The sequence below is a fragment of the Tyto alba genome, unplaced genomic scaffold (assembly GCF_018691265.1).
Source record: "Tyto alba isolate M040663 unplaced genomic scaffold, T.alba_DEE_v4.0 Super-Scaffold_15, whole genome shotgun sequence".
Taxonomy (NCBI): domain Eukaryota; kingdom Metazoa; phylum Chordata; class Aves; order Strigiformes; family Tytonidae; genus Tyto; species Tyto alba.
In genome coordinates, this window is record NW_024881277.1 from 4097239 (window position 1) to 4119283 (window position 22045).

At 50.3% G+C, this 22045-nt stretch overlaps 1 protein-coding gene across 1 annotated transcript; it reads right to left on the reverse strand.

Moving 5' to 3' along the window:
- Positions 1 to 11906: 11906 nt before the first annotated feature.
- LOC122153001 (olfactory receptor 14A16-like) lies at positions 11907 to 12902 on the reverse strand. The gene has a single exon (XM_042789131.1). The coding sequence runs from the start codon at positions 12840 to 12842 to the stop codon at positions 11907 to 11909; it is 936 nt and encodes a 311-aa protein (XP_042645065.1). The 5' UTR covers positions 12843 to 12902.
- Between the last annotated feature and the right edge of the window lie 9143 nt (positions 12903 to 22045).

Sequence of the window (22045 nt, forward strand, 5' to 3'; positions counted from 1 at the left end):
AAGGTCGAGGAGTTCAACCTACAGCTCTGGAGGTATAAACCAGCCTATACTTACACCCTGTGTCTACCTACACAGTGATCTCTCCAGAAAGCCAAATCATGATTACCTTTGAAAGAGGGATGGAATTGGGCAGGGGGGAAAGGGGAAGAAAGAAACAAACTCCTGCAGAGCAAGGGAAAGTGTAGGCACACCATGAAAAAAGAAAGGAGCGGAGTTATCCCGAAGGCCAGCTCAGCCCAACTCACTTTCACTGGCGAAAAGCTGCACAGCTCGGAGGAAAAATACCTGACTTTGGATGCTGGGATGCTCACAAATGTCTGAGTTCAGATCTGAATCAGCAGAAAAACCTTGACACGGCTCCTTTTCGCTGTCCTCATACCTGCGTGCATGCTGTGCCTTCCTCATTTCCCTCAAGTCCTCCCAGACTAACAGGGAAGGAGCTTCTGTCCAGTCCCTGTGCCAGGAGGTGAAACAGTTTCGACCACTAAGGGGGCAGCAAATAACCGCCCCTGCAGAATCCAAGGGGCAGCTGCACCTTGGCCTCGGATGTGCCCGGAGCTGCCCTGAGCCCCAGGAGCCCCTGGCACCCCGGCGTTTCCTTGGCCCCGAAGCCCGGCGGGGCCGGCCAGCGCTGGGGAGCCCCAGGGACGGACGCCAAGGACAGTGGTCAGCCCCCGTGGGGAGAGTGACGGGGCTCCGTCCTTCCTTCTGGCCCCGGGAGGAGGCCTGATTGGGTTTTAATTCCAAATATTAAACGCGTCATGTTTTTTCACATTTGAAGTGAAAGCAAAGGGCTAAAATCAGCTTCCCCTGGGGTGACCTGACAGATAAACCCTGCAGACACAACAAGCCCTTACGGACAGCAAAATAAATGCCAAATCCCAGGGAAAAGGACAAGCACAGTCACACACCAGCACGTCTGCACAGCCCCAACTGGGACAACCAACCTGTTGGGGTTCTTTGAAATCGCAGCGGTGTAAAAGTTCAGGTTTTTAGCCCAAAGCTTCCCCCTCCCCCGGTGCTCCCGCCCCCCCACTGCGGGGTCCCGGGGGGAGCAGGGGGGCGAGTGGCCTGTGACACAGTTTGGGGGCTGCTGGAGGGAAAAGCGGGGCCAGGGAATTCTGCAGGAGTTCGAGGTCAGGGGTACTGAGATCCACACGGACACGGCTGCAACAAAAATAGTCAGAAGTCTCTTCAGGGAGGGAGAATGTGGCGTAAATAAACTGAGATGACTGACACACGAAATACTTGATAGAGGATGTGGAAACCAAAATTCTCAAATATCTGCAGGAAGAAAATTCAGTTAGCCATACAGAACAAAGCGAGTGTTTTAAAAGGAGTAATTCACACTTTTCTGGGTTAGCCAAATCTCTGCATACAAACATCACTTCTTCAGAAATACATTACTAAATAGTCGGTTCTTCTCCCAGACAAACAGTTTACATTTACATCCTGACAGGCAAAGAACAACCTTCAGCATCGGAAAGAACATGGATTAGGTTGAAAAGTCTCTCTCCAACCTTGCTGCCAGGATCATGGGTTTCATATTTAAAGCACCTAAACCACTGCTTTTGAGAAAGTGCCCAACTGGGCTGCTGAAAACAACCTAAACCAATGGCCTGGAAAATTCACATCTATGAAAGTTGATTTCTTCTTTGTTTTAATCCATTTCCTCTCAAAGCCATTTAAACAAACTTTGCAATCCTAATGTATTGATGAAGATGTCGCAGCAGTATTACAAAAATCTTCTCATGGTTTAGCACCTGTCATTAGCTAAGCACCAGTTTTTAAAATCCACTTGGAAGACTACAGCTTCACACGGTACCATGTTTCTAACTAACCTGTAACAGACTTCATAATTCTTGTGACCTAGAAGCCAAAACCCTTCAATAAGCTTCACAAGACCCCAAGGGATGGCAAAGGTAGTTGGGAAGGAGTTGACTGAAGTTTGTTTTGTTCAGAAAGGAATGTGTGATATTTAGCAGCAAGCATGTTGCCTGGTATCGAGTACCTAATTAAGGCTAATAAATGTGTAAGGCCAAAAATATATCACGTTACATTTAGAAAAACATAATGAATTAAGAATATAAAAGGGTGAGAAGCAGAAAATACTAATGTATTTAGTCTTGCCATTTGGAGCTCTTATAACCTGAAGACAGTCAGGTCCTAACCACAAAATTGCATTCTGCATAAGCAGCCAGAGAGAAATACTCTTTGATTTCTGTGGAGGCGTTCAAAAAGGTTCACTTTAGATATTTAAATACTTTAGTTATAAACTCAGGCTCCCTCTTTAGTCAGTGGAGCTACCAGTCAGACATTCAAAACATTTGAACATCCAATGCTTCATTAGTAAAGCCAACAAAATCTACAGTTGGTTATCTTCCTCATTTCCAGAGTATATAAAATAAGGCAAACTATGGTGTTTTTGCAATACAACTTAGTGCTGAATGATTAAAACTGGATGAAAACCAGTTTTATCTTTACCATTTCTTAGTAAATGTGTTTTCTCCTATCAGAAAAGACTTTGCCACAAAACATTAAAAAAACAGACAAATCATAAAAAATACGCAGTACTAATAAAATAAAATCCAATGCTTCTTTCTACAACTTAATTCTAAACTAAATGTTTTCACTCGCATTGTGTTTGAAGCATAAATTAAAAACTGTTATTAAACACGCAGGTGCCAAACATTTAAGAACGTCTGTGTGCACAAAATGAAGGTGTAATAGAAATAACCAGGAAGGATACAATTGCATGGCTGTAGCTTTCTTCAGTGCTTTCTAGCAAACAGAGATCCAGCACGGCCTGGAATGAAAAATTAACAGTTTTTTAATCTCCTTTTATAAATCATAAAATATGGTGGGGTTTGGGGGGTGGTGTTGTTGCTACTGTTTTCAGTGAACATAAACACTCCCATATCAACTAGCAGGCGGGTATTTCCCAGTTCCTCCTTCATCTCTCCTCCACAACTCCTCTCCTCGGTCTCCGAACTGGGAAACCATTCCATCAATCATCAAGCAGCCAGAATCCCATTTTCCTCTGGAACAAAAGGGAGCAGGGATTTGGACACAGTAAAACACTGATTCCAGACTCTCTGTGTAAAAGATTTCCTCCAGTCAAAACAAAAAAAAAATAAGCTCCCATGACTCAAAGAAAGTACCAACCATACAAAGGCACGGTCATGACTTGACATGCACCTGAAACATTTCTGAGCCAGATGAAAGATGTTCATTAGTTCATACTGAATTATTCAAGGAGTTCAAAAGAGAAACCCTAAAAGCTCTCCTGTTACGGGAAAAGTTGCAATGACCTTTTAGTTTTCAGGTTTCCTTTTTTGTTGTGTTACTTGTAATAGAAAGGAAGCGTAAACAAAGATTTTTAAGTGCCAAAAATAACCACTCTTCCTACTGTCTAACAGAGGAAACGTGACAGTAGTCAAATACCAGGACTAGTCTTTATCACAAATCTAGAGCCTCAAACTGGAGTGTTCCAATACACAGCTGAGAGACAATGTAATGAGCATTTCAGATTTTGTTCTCAGCATCTCACTTCTGTTACTGAAAAAGAGTTCTTTTCAGAGAGCTCAGCATGCAGGTAAGCTGTATCATCTTAAGCAGCATTTCTGTTTCTATACATGTGCCGTTACAATCACAGATGGCTGAACCTTTAAAAAGTACTTTCTTCAAAAGTCCATCAGTCTTCTGCTGACTGCGACGCTACCCTTTAATTTCCCAGTGACAAAAAGCAGAAGCAGCACACTAGAGGCTGTGTGCTGCTGAGGAACACAGGCGCCTGGAGGTCAGTTCCTTGAGGAGTAAGATAAGTAAGATGAACTTGAAAGTCAGCACCTCCTACACTGCAGCTTCCACCTGAACTCCTCTTGTAGCATCTTGTTCACAGGGTCAGAGCCTTTATTTAGGCCTTCTTTAGGCCTTTATTTCATTTTCAGTACCATTTCCAGAGAAAAACCCATGATCACCTAACCCAAGCTATATCCCCTGTATGCTGGGAAGCCAGTCCAGGCAAGAGAGTTGACATTCGGGAGTGACTTTTAGCCAGCAGCCAGCAGAGTGTTTGCTGTGCCAACGGTGTGTAACTGTCTTATTAAATTGCACAAATGCACTTGTGAGGAGGAGATTTAGACCAACGCAGTTATGACCATCCATTATTAGACAATGAAAGAGATTAAAAAAAAACATCACATGCTTTCTTCTACGTCCAAAATAATTGTTCTGTGAACTCCGTGCTTTGCTGAACTGGAGATCACTGGTCCTGTCCTAAGCACATGATCTTTTTCAGTAGTAACAAATTATACAGATTAGCCAAGGAATGACGTACCCCACAAAAAAATGAGGACACCAACAAAGAATACCCAGCAGAGGTATATATAAATTTGCAGCACAGGGAAGTAACCTCTGTGCTCAAGAGAACACAGGCACCGCTGCATTCAAGAGTACTCCTGGCAAATGCATTCAGTGTAGCAAACACAACTGTCGCTGTAAAAGCCATTCCCTTCCACTTCTGAATTTGCCTTGGAAGTGTTCTAGCATTTTCCTGTAAGGCTGAACTTGGTAAACGCGCAAGTTTCTGTTGAAGACCCGTACAGCAGCTCTGAATCAGAGGATAATTGTAGAAAGGTCTACACAAATGCATATGGTCATCTACAGGCAAGAAAGCAAATGCAAATTAAAGAGGTAACATCCTATTTTTAAACTAAAATCTTTGACTAGAAGGACAGAAGATTGTACAAGCGAAGCATCAAGCAGAGGCAAGACTCCAACTCTGACAGAAGCCAGTCCTGTTTCTGCCTTTGCTAAAAGAGATGTAAGACACAAGAGTCTCAAGTGCCAGTTCAAGTTGATGGAGCGTTCAGAACATTTGGTGTAAACTGAAGCTCACTACCAAAAAAAAAATATCTCAAAGGAATGGGTTTTTAAACATGTCACGTGAGCATTTATAAGACAATTAAGGCCGAAAAGAGAATTTATAATCCAGCCAAATCAAGAAGTATTTCCAAGGTGTATTTTTTCCTCAAGCAATAAATAAAAAGTTCCAAACACGCAGGTAATATTTTTACTGGAAAAAGTACTTGTCGTTTAATAGCGATATGTTTAAAATCCCAACTATTTCAAGCTGTGGACACAAGCAACTCCTTGAAGTCTGAGTCATACTTCTCTTTCTAAAAAACATCCAGAAAAGAAACTGCTTGCAATATTCCACACTGTCTATTTGAAAACCCAGTAGAGTCTCCGCTTCACCAACAGAACTTCAGCACACGCTGTCACCGAGCCAACACAACTTGTTCTGGGTGAAACATGTACAAAACCAGGGCTGAGCAGGTGTTCGTAGGAATCACTTACTGGAGAATCTCCCGGTGACAAATGCATTCCAGTTTAGGCTCACCTAAACCCTCTGGAAGGAGACTGGGCCGACAGAACCAGATCACCACTTGTGCAGACAAAGAAATGAGGCCAGTTACCCCCTGCTGAGTTGTCACATCTCTGAAACCTGAAAAAAGGCACGAAGATGATTTTTCTTATGCAATTCCTTTCATTTTGACAAAACTCCCTTCAACACCCTAATTAGAAATTATAAAAATAAGAGGGTAGAAATCTGTCCTCCCATTTCTCACTACATCACTTTCTTCTTTGACGACAAAATCTACCATCAGCACCAAAAGAAAAAGCAGCCCTACAAAGAACCAGATTCACTAAAGGTTAAAATAAAAATAAAACAGAAAAGCCTGAACTATTAAATATACTCATGAATAAGACATTTCTTTTTCACATAGCAGAGATTTTTACTATAGCAAAGGCATATTGTTTTTTTCCCTCAACATGCCACGGACAATTGATAAAGTAAAAGGCTATAGAAACTCAAGTAACTTAATTTACAAGTTACTCCTTTACGCTTCCTTTCTGTTTTTAATCAATTTTCAATATAATATTTGCAGGCAATTATAAATTGCTGGCCAAGAATGAAAAAGAATACTCTGCAGCATGACCACATTCAGGTGCTGTCATTTCAACCCAGCTGCTCACAGAGCTTCTTGCTGAATGGAGCCTCCCCGACCCACTCGCAGGAACTCCACAACACTTTCCCTCAACTCAGGGCACATTAAGTGTCAGCCCCAAGCTCCCAGATTCAAGCCCCTTCTCCCAGCTACAGCTGCCTGTCCTCCACTCCTCAAAAGCAACAAAAGCTCCTGTTCCAACAACTCCAACCCAAGCAGAATTCCTAATCTTAATAAAACACACCAAAGATTTAGCAGTACTCTTGGCAAACCTCTTTCAGCAAGCTCTTGTGCTTCTCTTGGAAAACAGTTTCAGACTGTGCTAAGGGTGCTCAAAAGCAACTGGCAGCGCTGCAGAGACAGAAGTGTCTGTGGGTCAGCGCAGGGGCAAGAGCCATCAAACAGCAGAACACCTTTTCAAGAGTAAATATTAAATCATCAGCCCACAGAGCAATCTCGGAGTCTCAAACTACACTCTTCAAGAACCACCTGCAATATCACATACCAGCAGGTTACTGAATAAGCTCAATTAGCAAGAATGATTTCAGGTGAGCAGAATGACTCCTGCAGGGGAGAATTCAGTCTCCACAGCTGGCAGAGCCACTCAGCAGGTATTCTTTATTCGACGCGTCGGGGATCATTCCTGCTAATATGCGTGCCGCCGTAGTGGAGTTGATGATATTTCCACACAATTCACTTACACATGCATGGAATTCCCAAGAACTAATTCCAATATTCATTACTTTTTCAATAAATCATTATAATCCGTTGCCGCCCACTTCCACGTGCGCACTACAGTCTCTGGGTGGTCTTCTAGGCCCCGCGGTGGTCGTTTACTTCATCATTCTCATCTTCTTAGTCCTACCCAAAGGTGCACATCAAGTAGGTGTCACCATACCAGTGAGTAAAATTCCTCTTAAGAGGATTCAGCCATGTGCAAAAAACTCCTATTAGAATTAGCTTGGAATAAAAAAATATTCAGTCAAGCCTACCAACCAAATGACTGTTTATAAATTTGTCTATATAGGAGTAATGTGTTTTTGGCTGGGTAGGGGAGAGACTAAAGCCTGGGGGAAGAATCCTGAAAATGTTCGTGCTTTCAATGTCTGAAATAATGTTCAGTTCAGAATAGGACTAAGTTTGCTTAATCACTTTCAACCTTTAAGACCGAACATTTGATTCAACACAAACCAATATATCTATTCCTAATGGCACTCTAATGATAAAACGCCTCAGCTTGGCACACGACTGCTTTTTTTAACAGTTACGTAGCCATCAGTGTCTACTACACCTACAATTCTACTCCACACGTAGCAAAACCTCAGCCCGGCGGGATCAGGCAGAGCCCCACACCACCGGCGTGTGCTGAGCAGAAGTGTTCCAGCAGCAGCAGTTTAGTTTCTCCCGGCCGTGTAACTTTAACAGCCTTTCCGTGGGGATGCTGGCAATCACTGACTGCCCTTCTCCCTCAGCTGGCTCACAACATTTGCAAATGCGTTTCAGTTTTAGCAGATAATAAAACCTGAAATCACCATCATTCCCATCCTCTTTTGGTGCTCTCCTCAAACACTAACCCCCTAACGCAGAAATTCCTTGCATAATAAAACTCTTTCTGTGAGAACACAGCCACTTCACTTTGGAGCACCCGGGCTCCTGCAGCCAATGAATGTTCAAAACCCAGCAGGAGGGATTTCTGAGTGGTTACTCTGCAAAATGCAGACATTAAAAATAAATTCTGGGTGTGGAGGTGTCACCATCCCAGCCCTCTCCCCACCCCACACACTTCCACCCCCGGCTTCTTTGCTGGTTTTCACGTGAATCTGGCAACCTCTCCCGTTGTGGGGGTGGACACGGGGGCACCTCTCCTGGTTTGGGGGAGATGAACATGGTAGCTCCTCTCCCGTTTTGGGGGGGGGGATGAACACGGCACCTCCTCTCCCGTTTTGGGGGGGGGTGGGGGTGGGGGGTGGGGCAGGGATGAACACGGGAGCACCTCTCCGAATCAGGAGGGGGATGAACACGGCACCTCCTCTCCCGATTTGGGGGGGGGGGGATGAACACAGCACCTCCTCTCCCATTTGGGGGGGGATGAACACAGTAGCCCCTGTCACGTTTTGGGGGGGGAATGAACACAGCACCTCCTCTCCCGTTTGGGGGGGGGGGGATGAACACAACACCTCCTCTCCCGTTTTGGGGGGAGGGGGGATGAACACGGCACCTCCCCTCCCGTTTTTTTGGGGGAGGGGGGGGATGAACACAGCACCTCCTTTCCCGTTTGGGGGGGGATGAACACGGCACCTCCCCTCCCGTTTTGGGGGGGGGGGGGGGATGAACACGGCACCTCCCCTCCCGTTTTAGGAGGGAGATGCACACGGCACCCCCCCGTCCCGTTCCGGGGGGCAGCACCCCGCCGCCGGGCCGTTCCGCCAGCGCTGCCCACCCAGCCCCGGGCCATCCCTCCCGAGGCCGGGGCAGCGCCCGGGCCCAGCCGGCCGGACCGGCTCCGGAGCAGCCGCAGAGGCCGCGCCGCACACTCCGTGCGCCCCAGCGCCCCGCCCGCCGCGGCGGCGGCTCCAGGCTCCGGGCCCGGCCCCGCTCGCCGCCGCCTCCCCTGCGGAGCCCCGGGGGTCTCCCCCCGCGCCGCCGGGCTGCCGGCCCGCCTTCTGCCCCGGCCACGCCGAGCGGCGCGGAGGCGGCGGGCAGAGGCGAAGCCCCTCCGGCAGCCGCCGCCGCCTCGTCCCTCGCGCGCTCCCAGACCTTCCCCTCGGGCCTCCCCGCGCTTTCCCCGGCGCTTCCCGCCGCGGCGGGCAGCCGCCCACACGCACTCACCGGCCCCGGCCCCGGCCCCGGCCCCGGCCCCGGCCCCCGCCGCTCCCCACGCGCCGGGCCGGCCTCCTCCGGAGCGGCCGGGCACCTCGCCCCCCCGCCCCGCCCCGCCGGGCTCCGGCAGCCTCTCTCCCTGCGCCGAGGCCGTGCCCACCCCTGACCCAGCCCCAGCCCCTCCTCCGCCTCTTCTTCCTCCCTCCCCGCCCGGCCCCGCAGCCCACCCTGACCCCTGCCCGGCGGGGGTGCGCGGCGGCGGCGGGGCCGGCAGCGGCACCGGGACCCCGCCAGCGACGGGGGGCGCCGGCAATGCCGGCGGGGCGTCTCCTTCGAGGAGCCGCTGCCGCTCCTGCCGCGCTGCGGCTGCTGCGCCGGGTCCCCGCAGGCCCCGGGGGTGGAGACGGGGGCCCGGGGGCGGGCGAGCCGGAGGCGAGGAGGCAGCCCCCGGCCCTGGGGCCCCTGGTTTGACGGTGGGGTTCAGAAGTTCATGGTGAATGAAGTTTTCTCTCCCTGTAGAACAGTAGTTCATTGACTACTGCAAGTGTTCACCCTGGGATCTGTCCCGGCAAACATCTTTACCAAGGGACATGGAAGAACTGAAAGAGTGCACTCTCACTAACGTTGAAGATGCCACCAAACTGTGGAAGTAAGGGTCGATATGCTGGAGGGCAGAGTTGCCATCCAGGGAGACCTAGAGAGGCTGAGATGTGGATTAATCACAGTAGACTGCTTAGGCTCACACAGCCACTCACTCACTCCTCCCCAGTGGGAGGGGGGAGAAAATTGGAACGGTGAAAGTGAGAAAAATCATGGGTTGAGATAAAGACAGTTTAATACATAAAGCAAAGCTGTGTGCAAGTGTCAAGCACAATACAGAAATTCATTCGCTACTTCTCACCGGCAGGCAGGTGTTCAGCTTGTGATAAATAATAGAAGAATTTTGCTTTCGCTAAAAGTAATTAAACAATTACTTTTATTGAATTAGGCTGAAGCTATTATTAGTACAATGATACAAATTTTAAGAAAAGTAAAATAATTTACTAGTGGGAAAAGAGAAGAGAGGGGGGATTGATCAGAGGAAACACCAACCCAACAGCCCCCCCCTTTTTCCTTTGGAATGCTCACCAGATGGTCCATATCAAAGGATGGTAACTTCTTTGCAATGGAATGGGAAAGAACATGATGGGCCCTCTCTGTTATCTCCTGTTCTTGAAATAAGAGAGGAACTGGAGCCACTGAGCCATAAAGACAAAAGAGCTACAAATTAGCCCAGACTTGAAGGACAAGGTGTACGCGACCACAGGACTGAGTTTGCGCAGAAATAAGGGTCAACGAGCGAACACAGTGAAGAAGACTACGAGCCTTCATCTGAAGACCCCTGCCCACGACCACCAGGGAGCACTGCGCAAGCGCGACGGGAGGAATTTGGGTTGGGGGGATATGTTAATGATTTCTCGGAACTAATTGTAATATTCCCTCCCTATCCTTAGAAGTAGTGATGCATATGTATTAGAGTAGATGAATATGTAACCATTTATACAATAAAAGGGAGCCCCTTTTGGCTCCAGGGCGCGCCATTGCGCCCAGCGCTGTATTCTTTGCTCCACTGACTTTGTCCCCAATAAAACTTTTTTTATATATACGTGGGCTTGTTTCTCACAAGCCATCTCCAGGAAAGGAGGGCTTCATCATGCACAGCGGTTACTTGAGAAGAACAATGCTGTCACAATAAACATGTCCCCTTCCTGCTTCCCTGCAGTTCTTATTGCTGACTACAATGTCATACAGTATGGACTGTCCCTTTGTTCAGCTGAGGTCAGGTGTCCCAGTTGTGTCCCCTCCCAGCTTCTTGTACACCCCCAGCCTACTTGCAGTCAGGGTAACTTCCCTCCATTATGATGCCAGTGAGAGCAATCAGTTCATTGTCCCCCCCATAGCCCCAGCAAGACATAATCTCATAACATACAATTTGCAGCCTCCCCCAGTATCCAACACTTTCCCAGCCCCAGCTGTGTCCTATGTGGGAATTCACAGACAGCCCTTCTCTGGGGTCTGCCAGGGTCTGCACCAGGAGAGAGGCCGGGCAGGGCTGGCCGGTGCCCCCATACAGGCACTGAGACCAGCAGGAGGATGGAGATGGTTTAGCAACAACGCTCACCCATAAACCTGGGTGAGCAGCCAGTGCTGTAAATGACCAGCGAGATAGGCTGGGAGGTGCTGCAGAGCTCTGGGCACTCACCCCACAGCCCCAGCCCCTCAGAAGGTCACAGCAGCTCCTGGGGCACAGAGGGCTCTCAGCCTCCCCATCAGCCCCAGGGCTGGGGCCAGCCATGCCATGAGCAGACGCAGGCCAGCGTCTCCCTCTCTCTGCTGCTCTTCTCTCCAAGAGATCCTGATTGCCCAGTGCTGGCAGCCCCTCTGTGCCCGTCCCTCTCCCCAGCACAAGACTCCTGCACTGGGGGCTCCCCAGGCAGCTCCTGCTGTGCCAGCCAGAGAAAAGCTGCCCAAACTGGTGCCTCCAGAAATAGGTCTGCTCTTGTCGCGGGATGTCACCTCAGGCACGGCCCTGAGCTGGCGGTGCTGCTCTGCAGGGCAGTGGTGGCTGAAAGCCACGGGGAGATGGTCCCAGGGAGATCCCCATGGATCAGCCATCATTGCCATTGCACTGGGCACCCCCACGTGAAGGGGCAGCACAGGCCTATTCCCTAACACATCCCCCCATGCCCTCCTGCCCTGAACCCCTGGAGAACCCCAGCACAGCAGCACGCTCAGAGGGGCAATTCCTTCAGCCTCTTCCTGACCTCAGCTTTGGAAGAACAGATCAACCTCCAGGTACTGGCACATAAAAAACCCCTTTTATAATTGATATGTTTAATGGGAGGCCAGATGTACTGTCCTACGAGAAACACACACAAAGGGCTTTAGGTCAGAGAGGCTGAGATATGTCTCTGAAGAAGAGGAGCGTATGCAGACTTTTTGGAACAAACAATATTTTCACAAATAAAATGCTCATAGCATGTAAGGATTCAATGATGAATTGGAAATACCATCTGAAGAGACATGGGGAGCTTATTCCTGCTGACAGACAAATGACTGAATCAGCTTCTTCAGTGCATCCTTGATCTCCTGGTTCCTTATGCTGTAGATGAGGGGATTCACAGCTGGAGGCACGACCGAGTACAGAACTGCTATCACCAGGTTTAGAGATGGGAAGGACATGGAGGGGGGTTTCAGGTAGGCAAACATGCCAGTGCTGATAAAAAGGGAAACCACAATCAAGTGAGGGAGACACGTGGAAAAGGCTTTGTGCTGTCCCTGCTCAGAGGGGATCCTCAGCACGGCCCTGAAGATCTGCACATAGGACAGCAGAATGAAAACAAAACACCCAAATGCTAAACAGGCACTAACCACAAGGAGCCCAACTTCCCTGAGGTAGGAATCTGAGCAGGAGAGCTTGAGGATCTGCGGGATTTCACAGAAGAACTGGTCCACAGCATTGCCTTGGCAGAATGGTAGGGAAAATGTGTTGGCTGTTTGCAGGAGAGAACTGAGCAACCCAGTGCCCCAGGCAGCTGCTGCCATGTGGACACAAGCTCTGCTGCCCAGGAGGGTCCCGTAGTGCAGGGGTTGGCAGATGGCAACGTAGCGGTCATAGGCCATGATGGTGAGAAGAGAAAACTCTGCTGAAATGAAGAAAATAAATAAAAAGATCTGAGCAGCACATCCTGGGTAGGAGATGCCCCTGTTGTCCCAGAGGGAATTGGCCATGGCTTTGGGGAGAGTGGTGGAGATGGAGCCCAGGTCGAGCAGGGAGAGGTTGAGGAGGAAGAAGTACATGGGGGTGTGGAGGTGGTGGTCGCAGACGATGGCTGTGATGATGAGGCCGTTTCCCAGGAGGGCAGCCAGGTAGATGTCCAGGAAGAGCCAGAAGTGCAGGAGCTGCAGCTCCCGTCTGTCTGCAAATGCCAGGAGGAGGAACTGGGTGATGGAGCTGCTGTTGGACATTTGCTTCCTGTGCACATGGGAGTCTGGTCAAAGGAGGAAAGACAATGACATGTTAAGATAGACTTCTCTGAGAAAAATCAACAACCCTTTCTCCAAGACTTGTCCCTGATGCTACACACACCCCCCACCCCCCTTTTCTTTTTTAGAGCTCTTCTTCATCTCCACAGTGGAGATCTGTTTGGTGCTTCCCAAGCGTGACAGAAGGACAAGGGTTTTTTCCTGATGCCTGCCAAGGAGTTAGCACTTTCTCTAACTTTGTCACACTAAACCTGCTCTTAGCTCTGAAGTGCTTGTCATCATCTGCTCTACCAGCGTTAAGGAAAGGGGAAAGAAGAAGTTAGGTTGAGAGGTTTTCTGCTGCACTCAGGGAGAGCAGAGTGAGTCCTGTGAGGCAAGAGGATTTTCTGTGCCTTAGTGCAGAGTGAGAGCAGCAGGTCTGTCCTGTCTTGTTCCCAGCTCCCCTGGACTTGCACCTTTCTAAGACTGAGGGTGATTACACTGCCGTGTTACCCTGAAAAGCAGCCAGACAGTGCTGAGAGCAGAGGGATCCACTGCAGAGCACCAAACGACTCACCCTTTCTCCAAGTCTCAGCACCCCACTTTAGCCAATGACATCCACGGCTCACAGAGTCCCCTGGAAGCAGCAGACAGCTGGGATGGACACCCCAAGGAGAGAGCCAAGGGTCTGAACCATGGAAAATTCTTCAGGGAGAGCCAGCTCCTGGCCCAGCCTCACAGACTGCATTTCCCAGAGCTTCACGGCTTAGAGGAAAGCTGGGACACCTCATTGCTGGGGGCACATCTGCAGAGGAGGGCTCACGAGCTCTGTGCCTGTCTCTGCAGCTGAAACCCCCCTTCCCAGAGAGCCTGTCAGCAACACCAAGGGCTTCTGAGCAAGGCAAGGAGAGGGACAGAGGGGCACTCAGGAAAGCCTTTCCCTTTGCCAGCTCTGCACAGCCCCTCCCAGACAGCAGCAATGCAGGACAGTCGCCCTCAGGCCCTGCTCAGTGGGAACTGGGCCCCTGGCAGCAGAGATGCACTTCATCCCTTCTGCTGGGCTGCTGGGCCAGGAGGTGACTAATGGCCAGGAGCCACAGGCTAAGGGCTGTGCTGGGTGGCAGAGGAGACAAGAGGGGTGTTGCTCAGGGAAGGAGTCTGCCCTGCAGCAGGGTTTCCCTTAGCATTTCCCTCCCTCCCTGCCCAGGTCTCCACTGCCTCCAGCTGTCCAGGCTGGCAGTTCTGTCTTTGAGCCCATGTTTCCTCCCTGCCAGAGCTCACAGTCCCCACCCCAGCCCCTGTGAGCACAGCTCTGCCGTGCAGCCTCTCTGTGTGTGCAGGGCTTAAAGAACATCCCACCCAAACCCTGATGAAAATGGAAAGGTGATGATGGTGTGTTTTGTTAGCTGGTGGGGCGAGAAGGCACTTTCTGAGGTTCCCGGTAATCCTCACTGTTACAGCTTAAGAATCTCAGCCCCTGTTCTCATCACCAAAGCTGATAGAAAGATGGAAGCCACAGAAAAGTAGAAGCAGAGAATCCAGACAGCACAGACACAAAAAGAAAATCCCAGAGAGGAAAGTACTTGTGAAAAGTTGAGTGGGAAATGAGCTGGGGAAGATCTGGAGCTGTGAGCATCCCTGATCCAGGCAGCAGCCTCTGGAGAGGAGAAGGAGCCTGCCCTGGCAGGGGTCTCTCCTTCCCCCCACAGCTTCTCCCTACAGCGCCGTGGGGAGCTCCCCGGGCAGGCTGAGTGCTGACCCTGGCAGGCAGCAGAGTCCCTGCCCCAGCACACAGACCCCTGAGTGCAGGGACCCTGCTGGGAAGGACAGCCCTGGGCACCCCTGCCTGCACACCCGGCTGCACACCCCTGCAGCCGGCCCTGCCAGAAGGCAGCCCTCATGCCCTGGCCCTCGCAGGGGGCACCAGGGAAGCCCTGCTCGGGAGCAGATCCTCCTCCTCCTCCTCCTCTAGGTGGGAGGCAGATTCCTTCCAGGCAGCTCTGCCGCCTTCCCCAGATCCCTCCCCGAGCTGCAGCTGCATTGCCCTGCACCCCCAGACTTACTGTGGCCAGGGCTCTGACGCTTTCTCCTCCTCGGAGCTCTCAGCAGCCTCCCAGCCCAGGCTGCCTTGAAGCTGTGTGTGCCTCGCTGCTCTGCCCTGGGTGCCTGCAGGCAGTGCCCTCAGCCCTGCTGCGCTTTGCAGAGGAGCTGCTCCTGGGCAGAGCTGTCTCTCTGCAGCGCTGCCCACTTGCCAGGAGCTCCCTCCGGCCCAGGAGCCCTGCCCAGCTCAGCACCACAGCAACAGCCCAAGGCAGTTTAATGACCCCTCAGGAGGGTTTGGTGCCAACTCCATGAACCTCAGGGACAGAGAAGCTGAAGCAACCTTTGAAGAAGTCAAAGTTATATTCAAACTCTAAAGTTTCTTGCACTGTTAATGGCTCCCACTGAGGACACTATTGACAAAGCCTCCTCAGGGTCCTCTTAGTGTAGAAATCTGGAGGCAGTGATGACAAGTTGGAAACTAAAAAGGAAAGGTGGCTCTGATGCTGAGTAAACCTGAATGTGTTGCATTAAGGCAAAGGGTCAGGCCCTGTGCCAATTAAAGAAGTAGCCATGCCAGTGACCCCCAGCCCCTGGGAAGGGAGATCCTGTCCCTCCCACATTCCTCAGGGCTCTTTCTGGGGTAGGGGCTATGGAGATGTGCACCTCCCAGGCTCCTGAGGATGCACAAGGAGGCCATGAGGCCCCCGTGCTGCAAGGGACTGTGCCTCCTCACAGGCATCAGTGGCAGAGACAACAGCCATAGCCAAAGTCGTGATGGGGTTGACTTTACTGGGGGCTTTCAGCTTTCCCACAGCCCTCTGTCATCTCCACCACAGGCTGTCCTACGGGGTTATATACTCTGCGCCTCTTTCCCTGCAGGCGGTTCTCATCCCCCCAGCTGTCTCACCTCGCTCCCACCTGAGCCTCTTCCTTCCTTTCCTGATCTCTCACCATCCTCCCTGGCTCTTCCTTGAAACACAAAACCTTGGGCTGATCCAGAATCCGAGTGATGTGTTGCTTTGCTGCTTGTGTCCAGTCTGTTCTTCCCAGCTGCACTTTGTGGCATTATTTCTTTCTCATGCTGTTTTCCACTATGAAGAAAATCAACAGCTCTGAAACCTCTCTTCAAGCACAGTCAGCCTACTCCTAGACTTTCCCATGTCTCCACTCCACTCTCCTACGACATTCAACCACCCTATACTGCTCATGCGCTTGAGGCCTCCAAACTTCATCTTGGGAGATGTCTGGGCACTCACCAAGTTGTTTGTATTAAAATAGAGTGGTCATAGGCCAAGAAAGACCAAGTGAGGGTTTTTATCAGGGTCTGTATTGGCAGGACAAGGGACAACGTTTTTAGATTTAGATTTGATTTAAAGAAGAAATGTTTTACCATGAGATTGTGGAGACAGTGGAACAGGTTGCCTAGAGAAGTTCCAGGGAGGACACATCCATCACCTTTTTGGGCAACCTGTTCCAGTGTCTCATCACCCTCACAGTAAAGAATATCTTCCTTAGATCTCAATCTAACCTCTTCTAGTATTAAACCTTAACGTTTGACCTCTCCCTACAATCCCTGATCAAGAGTCTCCTGCCATGTTTCCTGAAGGACCCCTTTAATTACTGGAAGACAGCAGGATGGTCTCCCCGAAGCCTTCTCTTCTTGAGGCTGAACACCCCCAGCTCTCTCAGCCTGTCCTCACAGGGGAGCTGCTCCAGCCCCCTGATCATCTTCATGGCTTCCTCTGGCCCAGCTCAAGCAGGTCCGTGTCCTTCTTATGCTGGTGGTCCCAGATCTGGACACAGCACTGCAGGTAGAGTCTCATAAGAGCAGAGGAGAGGGGGAGAAAAACTTCTCTCGACCTGCTGGCCACTCTTCTCTTCATGCAGCCCAGGGCACGGTTGGCTTTCTGGGCTGCGAGCTCACGTTGCTGGCTCATAGTCAGTTTTCCATCCATTCCTACCCTCAAGTCTTTTTCTGCAGGGATGCTCTCAATCCACTCTTTGCCCAGCCTGTACCTGTGCTTAGGATTGCCCTGATGCATGGCCAGGACCTGGCCTTGTTGAAATTCAGGAGGTTTGCACGGGCCCAGCATTTGTGCATGATGGAGCAGGGGAATGAGAGGATCCCAGGGCCAGGTTCTGGATAGATGGAAGGTTCAAGTCAAACTCTTGAAGGGATCCATTTTTTGTATCTATATAGGTACAGATATTGCAGTACAATAGCATAGCAGAGCAACAGCCCACCCTTGTTTCCCTTTCTCCACTGCCCATGGCTTGGATTGGCCTAGACACCTTCCTTCCACCACAGGTCTTCCCTTGACAATAGTGTATTTATGGGGCAGGGAGGTTGCGTCAGTGCAGGGACAGGGCTGGCTCTGACAGGGACCATGAAGTAGCTGCCGGGAGGTGACAGCAAGGACAGTTTACAAAGAACAAATTTATATGTATGGACCTCACTTTTTTTAGGAAGGCAAAGCTTGCCTGGAGCTGGTGGTAGAAAGGAAAAGTCAAGAGCAAAAGGAAGAGCTTCAATTACACATTAGAGACCAAAGCTGAAGAAGGAAAATACAGGGCTGCTGATGAATGGTGAGGGTGATTTAATAACAGTAGAAACAGGTGGGGAAGAGACACTCAATGCCCTCTTTGCCTAATTCTGTACTGAAGTGGTCTCCAGGCCTGTGTGCTGAGGGAAAGGGCTCAACGAGCAGGAGAGCAGGTATTGGCAGAAAACTCAGGCAACCCAGCAAGGCCAAGTGCCCGTGTGTGACCCTGCAGGACATCCCCCTGGCAATGGCACAGGCTGGGAGCTGCCTGGCTGGGAGAAGCCCCATGGGAAAGGTCTTGGTGGGTTGGAGAGGAGGCAGCCGTGTGCCCTGGCAGCAAGGGAGGCAAGCTGCACCCAGGCCTTTGTGGCCAGCAGGACGGCCAGGAGATCAAGAGAGGGGCATGTCCAGGTTACAGCAGCCATAGACTCCCAGCAGAATCATCTAACAGAGAAACCTGCACAGGCTGGACGAATGGGCCAGCAAGAACAATATGAACCACGAGACAAAGACAAGTCAGAAGTCCTGCACCTGAGTCAGAGCAACCAAAGAGCCCAGTAGAGGCCAGGAGGTGTGTGGCTGGGGAGCAGCCTTGCTGAGAGGGACCTGGGGGTTCCTGGTGGACAGCAAGCTGAAGAGGCTCCGGCAGTGCCCCGCTGCAGCAACAACACCAAATAGGCTCCTGGGCTGCATCCACAGGGGCGTTACGAGCAGACACAGGGACATGATCATCCCACTCTGCTCAGGCTTTGTCAGGCTACAGCTGGAGTGCTGTGTCCAGTTCTGGTCCCCACAATGAAAGAAATCCGCAGGCAGACTGGAGACAGTCCAGAGGGTTAAGGACTGTCATTCACTGGAAGGAACTCCCCAAGGATGTGGTGGAGTCCCCACCACTGCAGGTTTTCAAGAAGTAATTGGACAGGGTGCTAGGTAGTCTCATGTAGGCTCCCTTTCTCAGAAATGGTTGGACCTTTCCAAGCTGGGCTGCTCTATGATACAATGATTCTATGAATATCTCTTTGATCAGTTGAGGTCAGCTGTCCTGGCTGTGTCCCATCTACCCCCCACTTCTTGCCCACCTGCAGCTATTCACAGGAAGGAAAGAGTGAGAAATAGAAAACACCTTGATGCTGCACAACAATTGCTCTGCAATGACCACAACACTGCTGTGTTATCAATGCTGATTTAGACTCCAATGAAAAAACAAGCCACCATAAGGGCTGCAACAATGAAAGTTAACCCCATCCCAGCCAGTCCCAGCACACTTAAACCGAAATTGATACTATGGTGTATAGGTTGTCTGGCGAGTGACGAGTGGTGGGTAAATCACTCTCTTCACTCTTCTGGCAGGACTCCTCTTTAAACACTCCAGGACACTGCTGGCTGCCTTTGCAACCAGGTCATGCTGCATTGTGCTGATCGCTGCTGGATCATGTTTTGCTTTCTATTCCTGAGCACAACCAAAGACTTGTGCACAGAGCTGCTCCTCATCCTGGCAGACCCCTTCTGCTGTCACTATAGGGTGTCAGTCTCTCCTAGTGGTTAGACATGGACGTTGCCCTTCTGTCTTCTGAAATTCCTGACAGGACAGTCCTCTCATCTGCCAGGTTTCATCAGAATGGCATCCCTAGGGCACAGGAATGGTCCTCTCAATTTACTGTCATTGACAAACACTGTCAGAATTGCCTCCTCTGGGTCATGGATAGAGTTGTTAAATTGCCCAGGTCCCAGGAGATTTCCCTGTGCTTCCCCACAATGCCCCAGTATCTCCCACTGGCCTCCAGGTAGGGTATGACCCCTTCACCACAGCTCTCTGAGCCTGAGCCTCCAACTGGTGTTTCACCTCTCTGTCTGTCGACCCACCCAGACTGTAATGGCCTAACGTGGGTACGAGAATATTGAGGGAGATCATGGCCAATGTCTTGCTGCATTGGAGGTACCTGACATCCACTGTTCTTATGTCACGCACAAAAACAGTTACTTCATCTTTCGGGCAATCAGGTTAGCGGGGCATGATTTTCCCTTGGAAAGTCCCTGCCAACTGCATTTGGACATTTTCTTCTCTTTTAGGTGCCCAGGAACGTCACCCAAGAGGACTCTAACTGATGGCACAATCCTCACCAAAGAGAGCTTGTACAGCCTGTGGTTCCCTGGGTGGCCCTTGTGGGCTCTTCAAAGATTGGCTGCAACATTGGCTTGTCCTCTCCCACAAGAAGCCTCTACCAATCCCATGACCTCTTAACAGGCATATGCCAAAGAAATATCCATATTCCAGTCTAACTTCATTGCCACTATCCTACCAGGTTTACCACGTACTTAATTTCTCTAATCTTTCATGAATTTGCACCTGGCCAGGATACAATGAACATTTCTCACGTCACCGTTTCAGATGCAGACCTGCCAAGGCAAAGGCCCTTTCCATTATTCTCCAGATTTCTCCTTCCCTTTATTCTTTGTTCCTTCAGATAACTCTCACCTATGCTTGCTCTTTTGAACTTCAGGGAATAAAAGCTTTCAACAACCTCATTGTCTCCTTAGCCAACACTTTAATTGTGTTTATACCTATCTTTGTGTATTTACCTACTTAAAGTATTTCTCCTGACATTAGACCCTGCAGTTGGCAAACCTCATTAGTGATATCTTGTACTTAGCATATGCTTGCATCAGTCTTTATTGATCAGTGGTGAAACTTTATCATACTTTAGATTTTCTTTGTTTCCAAGGAACTAAAACCCTTCTGTGCCTGTGTGCAGCCAGTTCTCTAAGGACAGCAGTGGGAGCTGGTGCAAAGGACCTGTAAGATCCAGCCTGCAGAGATCAGTGGAGAAGGACTGATGTAAGGAGAAGTGATGCAAGTCCCAGGGGGCCAATGTGAGAAATGGTGAGACTGGGCAATGAGGAGCCAGGTTGTCCATACTGTGTTGGACCCCAAGGGACTGTCCAGACCTCCCTGAGGAGACACTGTGCATCAATATCAGAGACAGAATGTTGTTATCACCTCTTCTCTAAACATGAAATTAATATAATATGCTCTTTATAATGAAGAATCATTTTTATTAGATATATTTGGAAATGTTCCTCCTTGACTACATTCCAAGATTAATTCAATTAGCTGTACAAGTCTTGAAGACTTCAAGAAAATAACAGGAAAATGCATGACATGTTAGGACATTCTGTATTTTAAAGAGCCCCATGGTGTGTTTGGCCCTGAGTCCATGAGCCTCAAATACTGAGAGGAGACTGAGCAAAATACTCAAGAAGTCAAAGTCAGAAGAAAACCCAAAGTACCTTGAAGCATTGATTGGCCCCACTGAGGGCCATTACTGACAAAGCCTCCCATAGGCTCGTTAGAGCAGATAATTGGAGGCTGTGATTGCAGTTAGGCAAAGGCACTGTGCAGGTGGCTGTAATGATGCAAAACACACTCGTTTGTTTTATGATGAAGAAGGGCCAAGCCCTGACCCCCCAGGCCCTGTGAAGACAGTTCCTGTCCCTCACGTGCGGGTCAGGGCTCTTCCTGGGGGCAGTGGGGTGTGAGGGTGAGCAATGTCACGTGTAGGGAAACTGCACAACACCCCCCAGCTTCCCCAAGAAGGGGAGAGGATGAAAACATATTCCAGAGCCTCAAAATAAGTTTTATCCTGGTAGGCCTCAGCAACAGAGGCAACTGCCATAGTCAAGAGGGACAAAGAGCTTGTTCCTTGTGTGGCCTTTCAGCCCTTCCAGAGCACTTGGCCACCACTACTGCAGGCTTCCTTCTACTGTCCCCTTTACGCACCATTTTCCCTTCAGGCTGTTGACATCCATCTTGCTTTCCCACCTAGCTGTCACCCCAGCATTTCTGTACCTTCACTGAAGTCTCTCCACCCTCGCTGGCTGGCTCCTTGAAAAACAATGCTGTGGGCTTTTTGAGAGTCCTTCTGGGCACCTCCTATGCCAGAATGCAACCCTTGTAGTGAGATTTCCTTCTCTCACATCCAGACTGAAGTTTCCAAGCTGCACTTTGTAGGTAGTTAAGGCTTGGAGGTCGGAAGATGTTACGCTGTACAGAAAGGTAGGACCACTCTCCAGACAGCCAATAGCGTTTGTCTTGTGATGTAAGCAGACAGAAGTGACGCTTGTAAACCCAAGCTATATAAGGTTGTGCCACACAGCAATAAATGCCATTTGCCATCCACCACATTGGTGTCTGTGAGCTGATGGCCCGAGCAGCCTGGGGTTGGTCACCGTGCCGTTCCTGAACCAGGTCGCCACACCTCCGAAAGGCAACAAGTGGTGCCAAAACCTGGGAAAAACATCGCCTGGAATCGGGTGAATGGTGGCCGGAGCGGCAGGACCAGCCCGGCTGGGAGCACGCTCCCGGATCAACAAGGAGGATGGAAGCCCTTGTGAAGGTTGTATTACAGTTGCATAAGTTGTGGGGGAAAGTCATACAGGCCCTGCAGAGGGCAGTACAAGCGCAGGAGACCCAGAGGGCGTCGGAGGACTGTTTGTCGGCCACCCCGAGATTGGGAGTTGGGGCAGCCACGCGGACTCCGCGCACCCCAGGCGATGATGATTCTGCTGAGCCTAGGGATCTGTGGGAGGGCGACATGCCCCCCAAGTCCCCAAACCCTGACC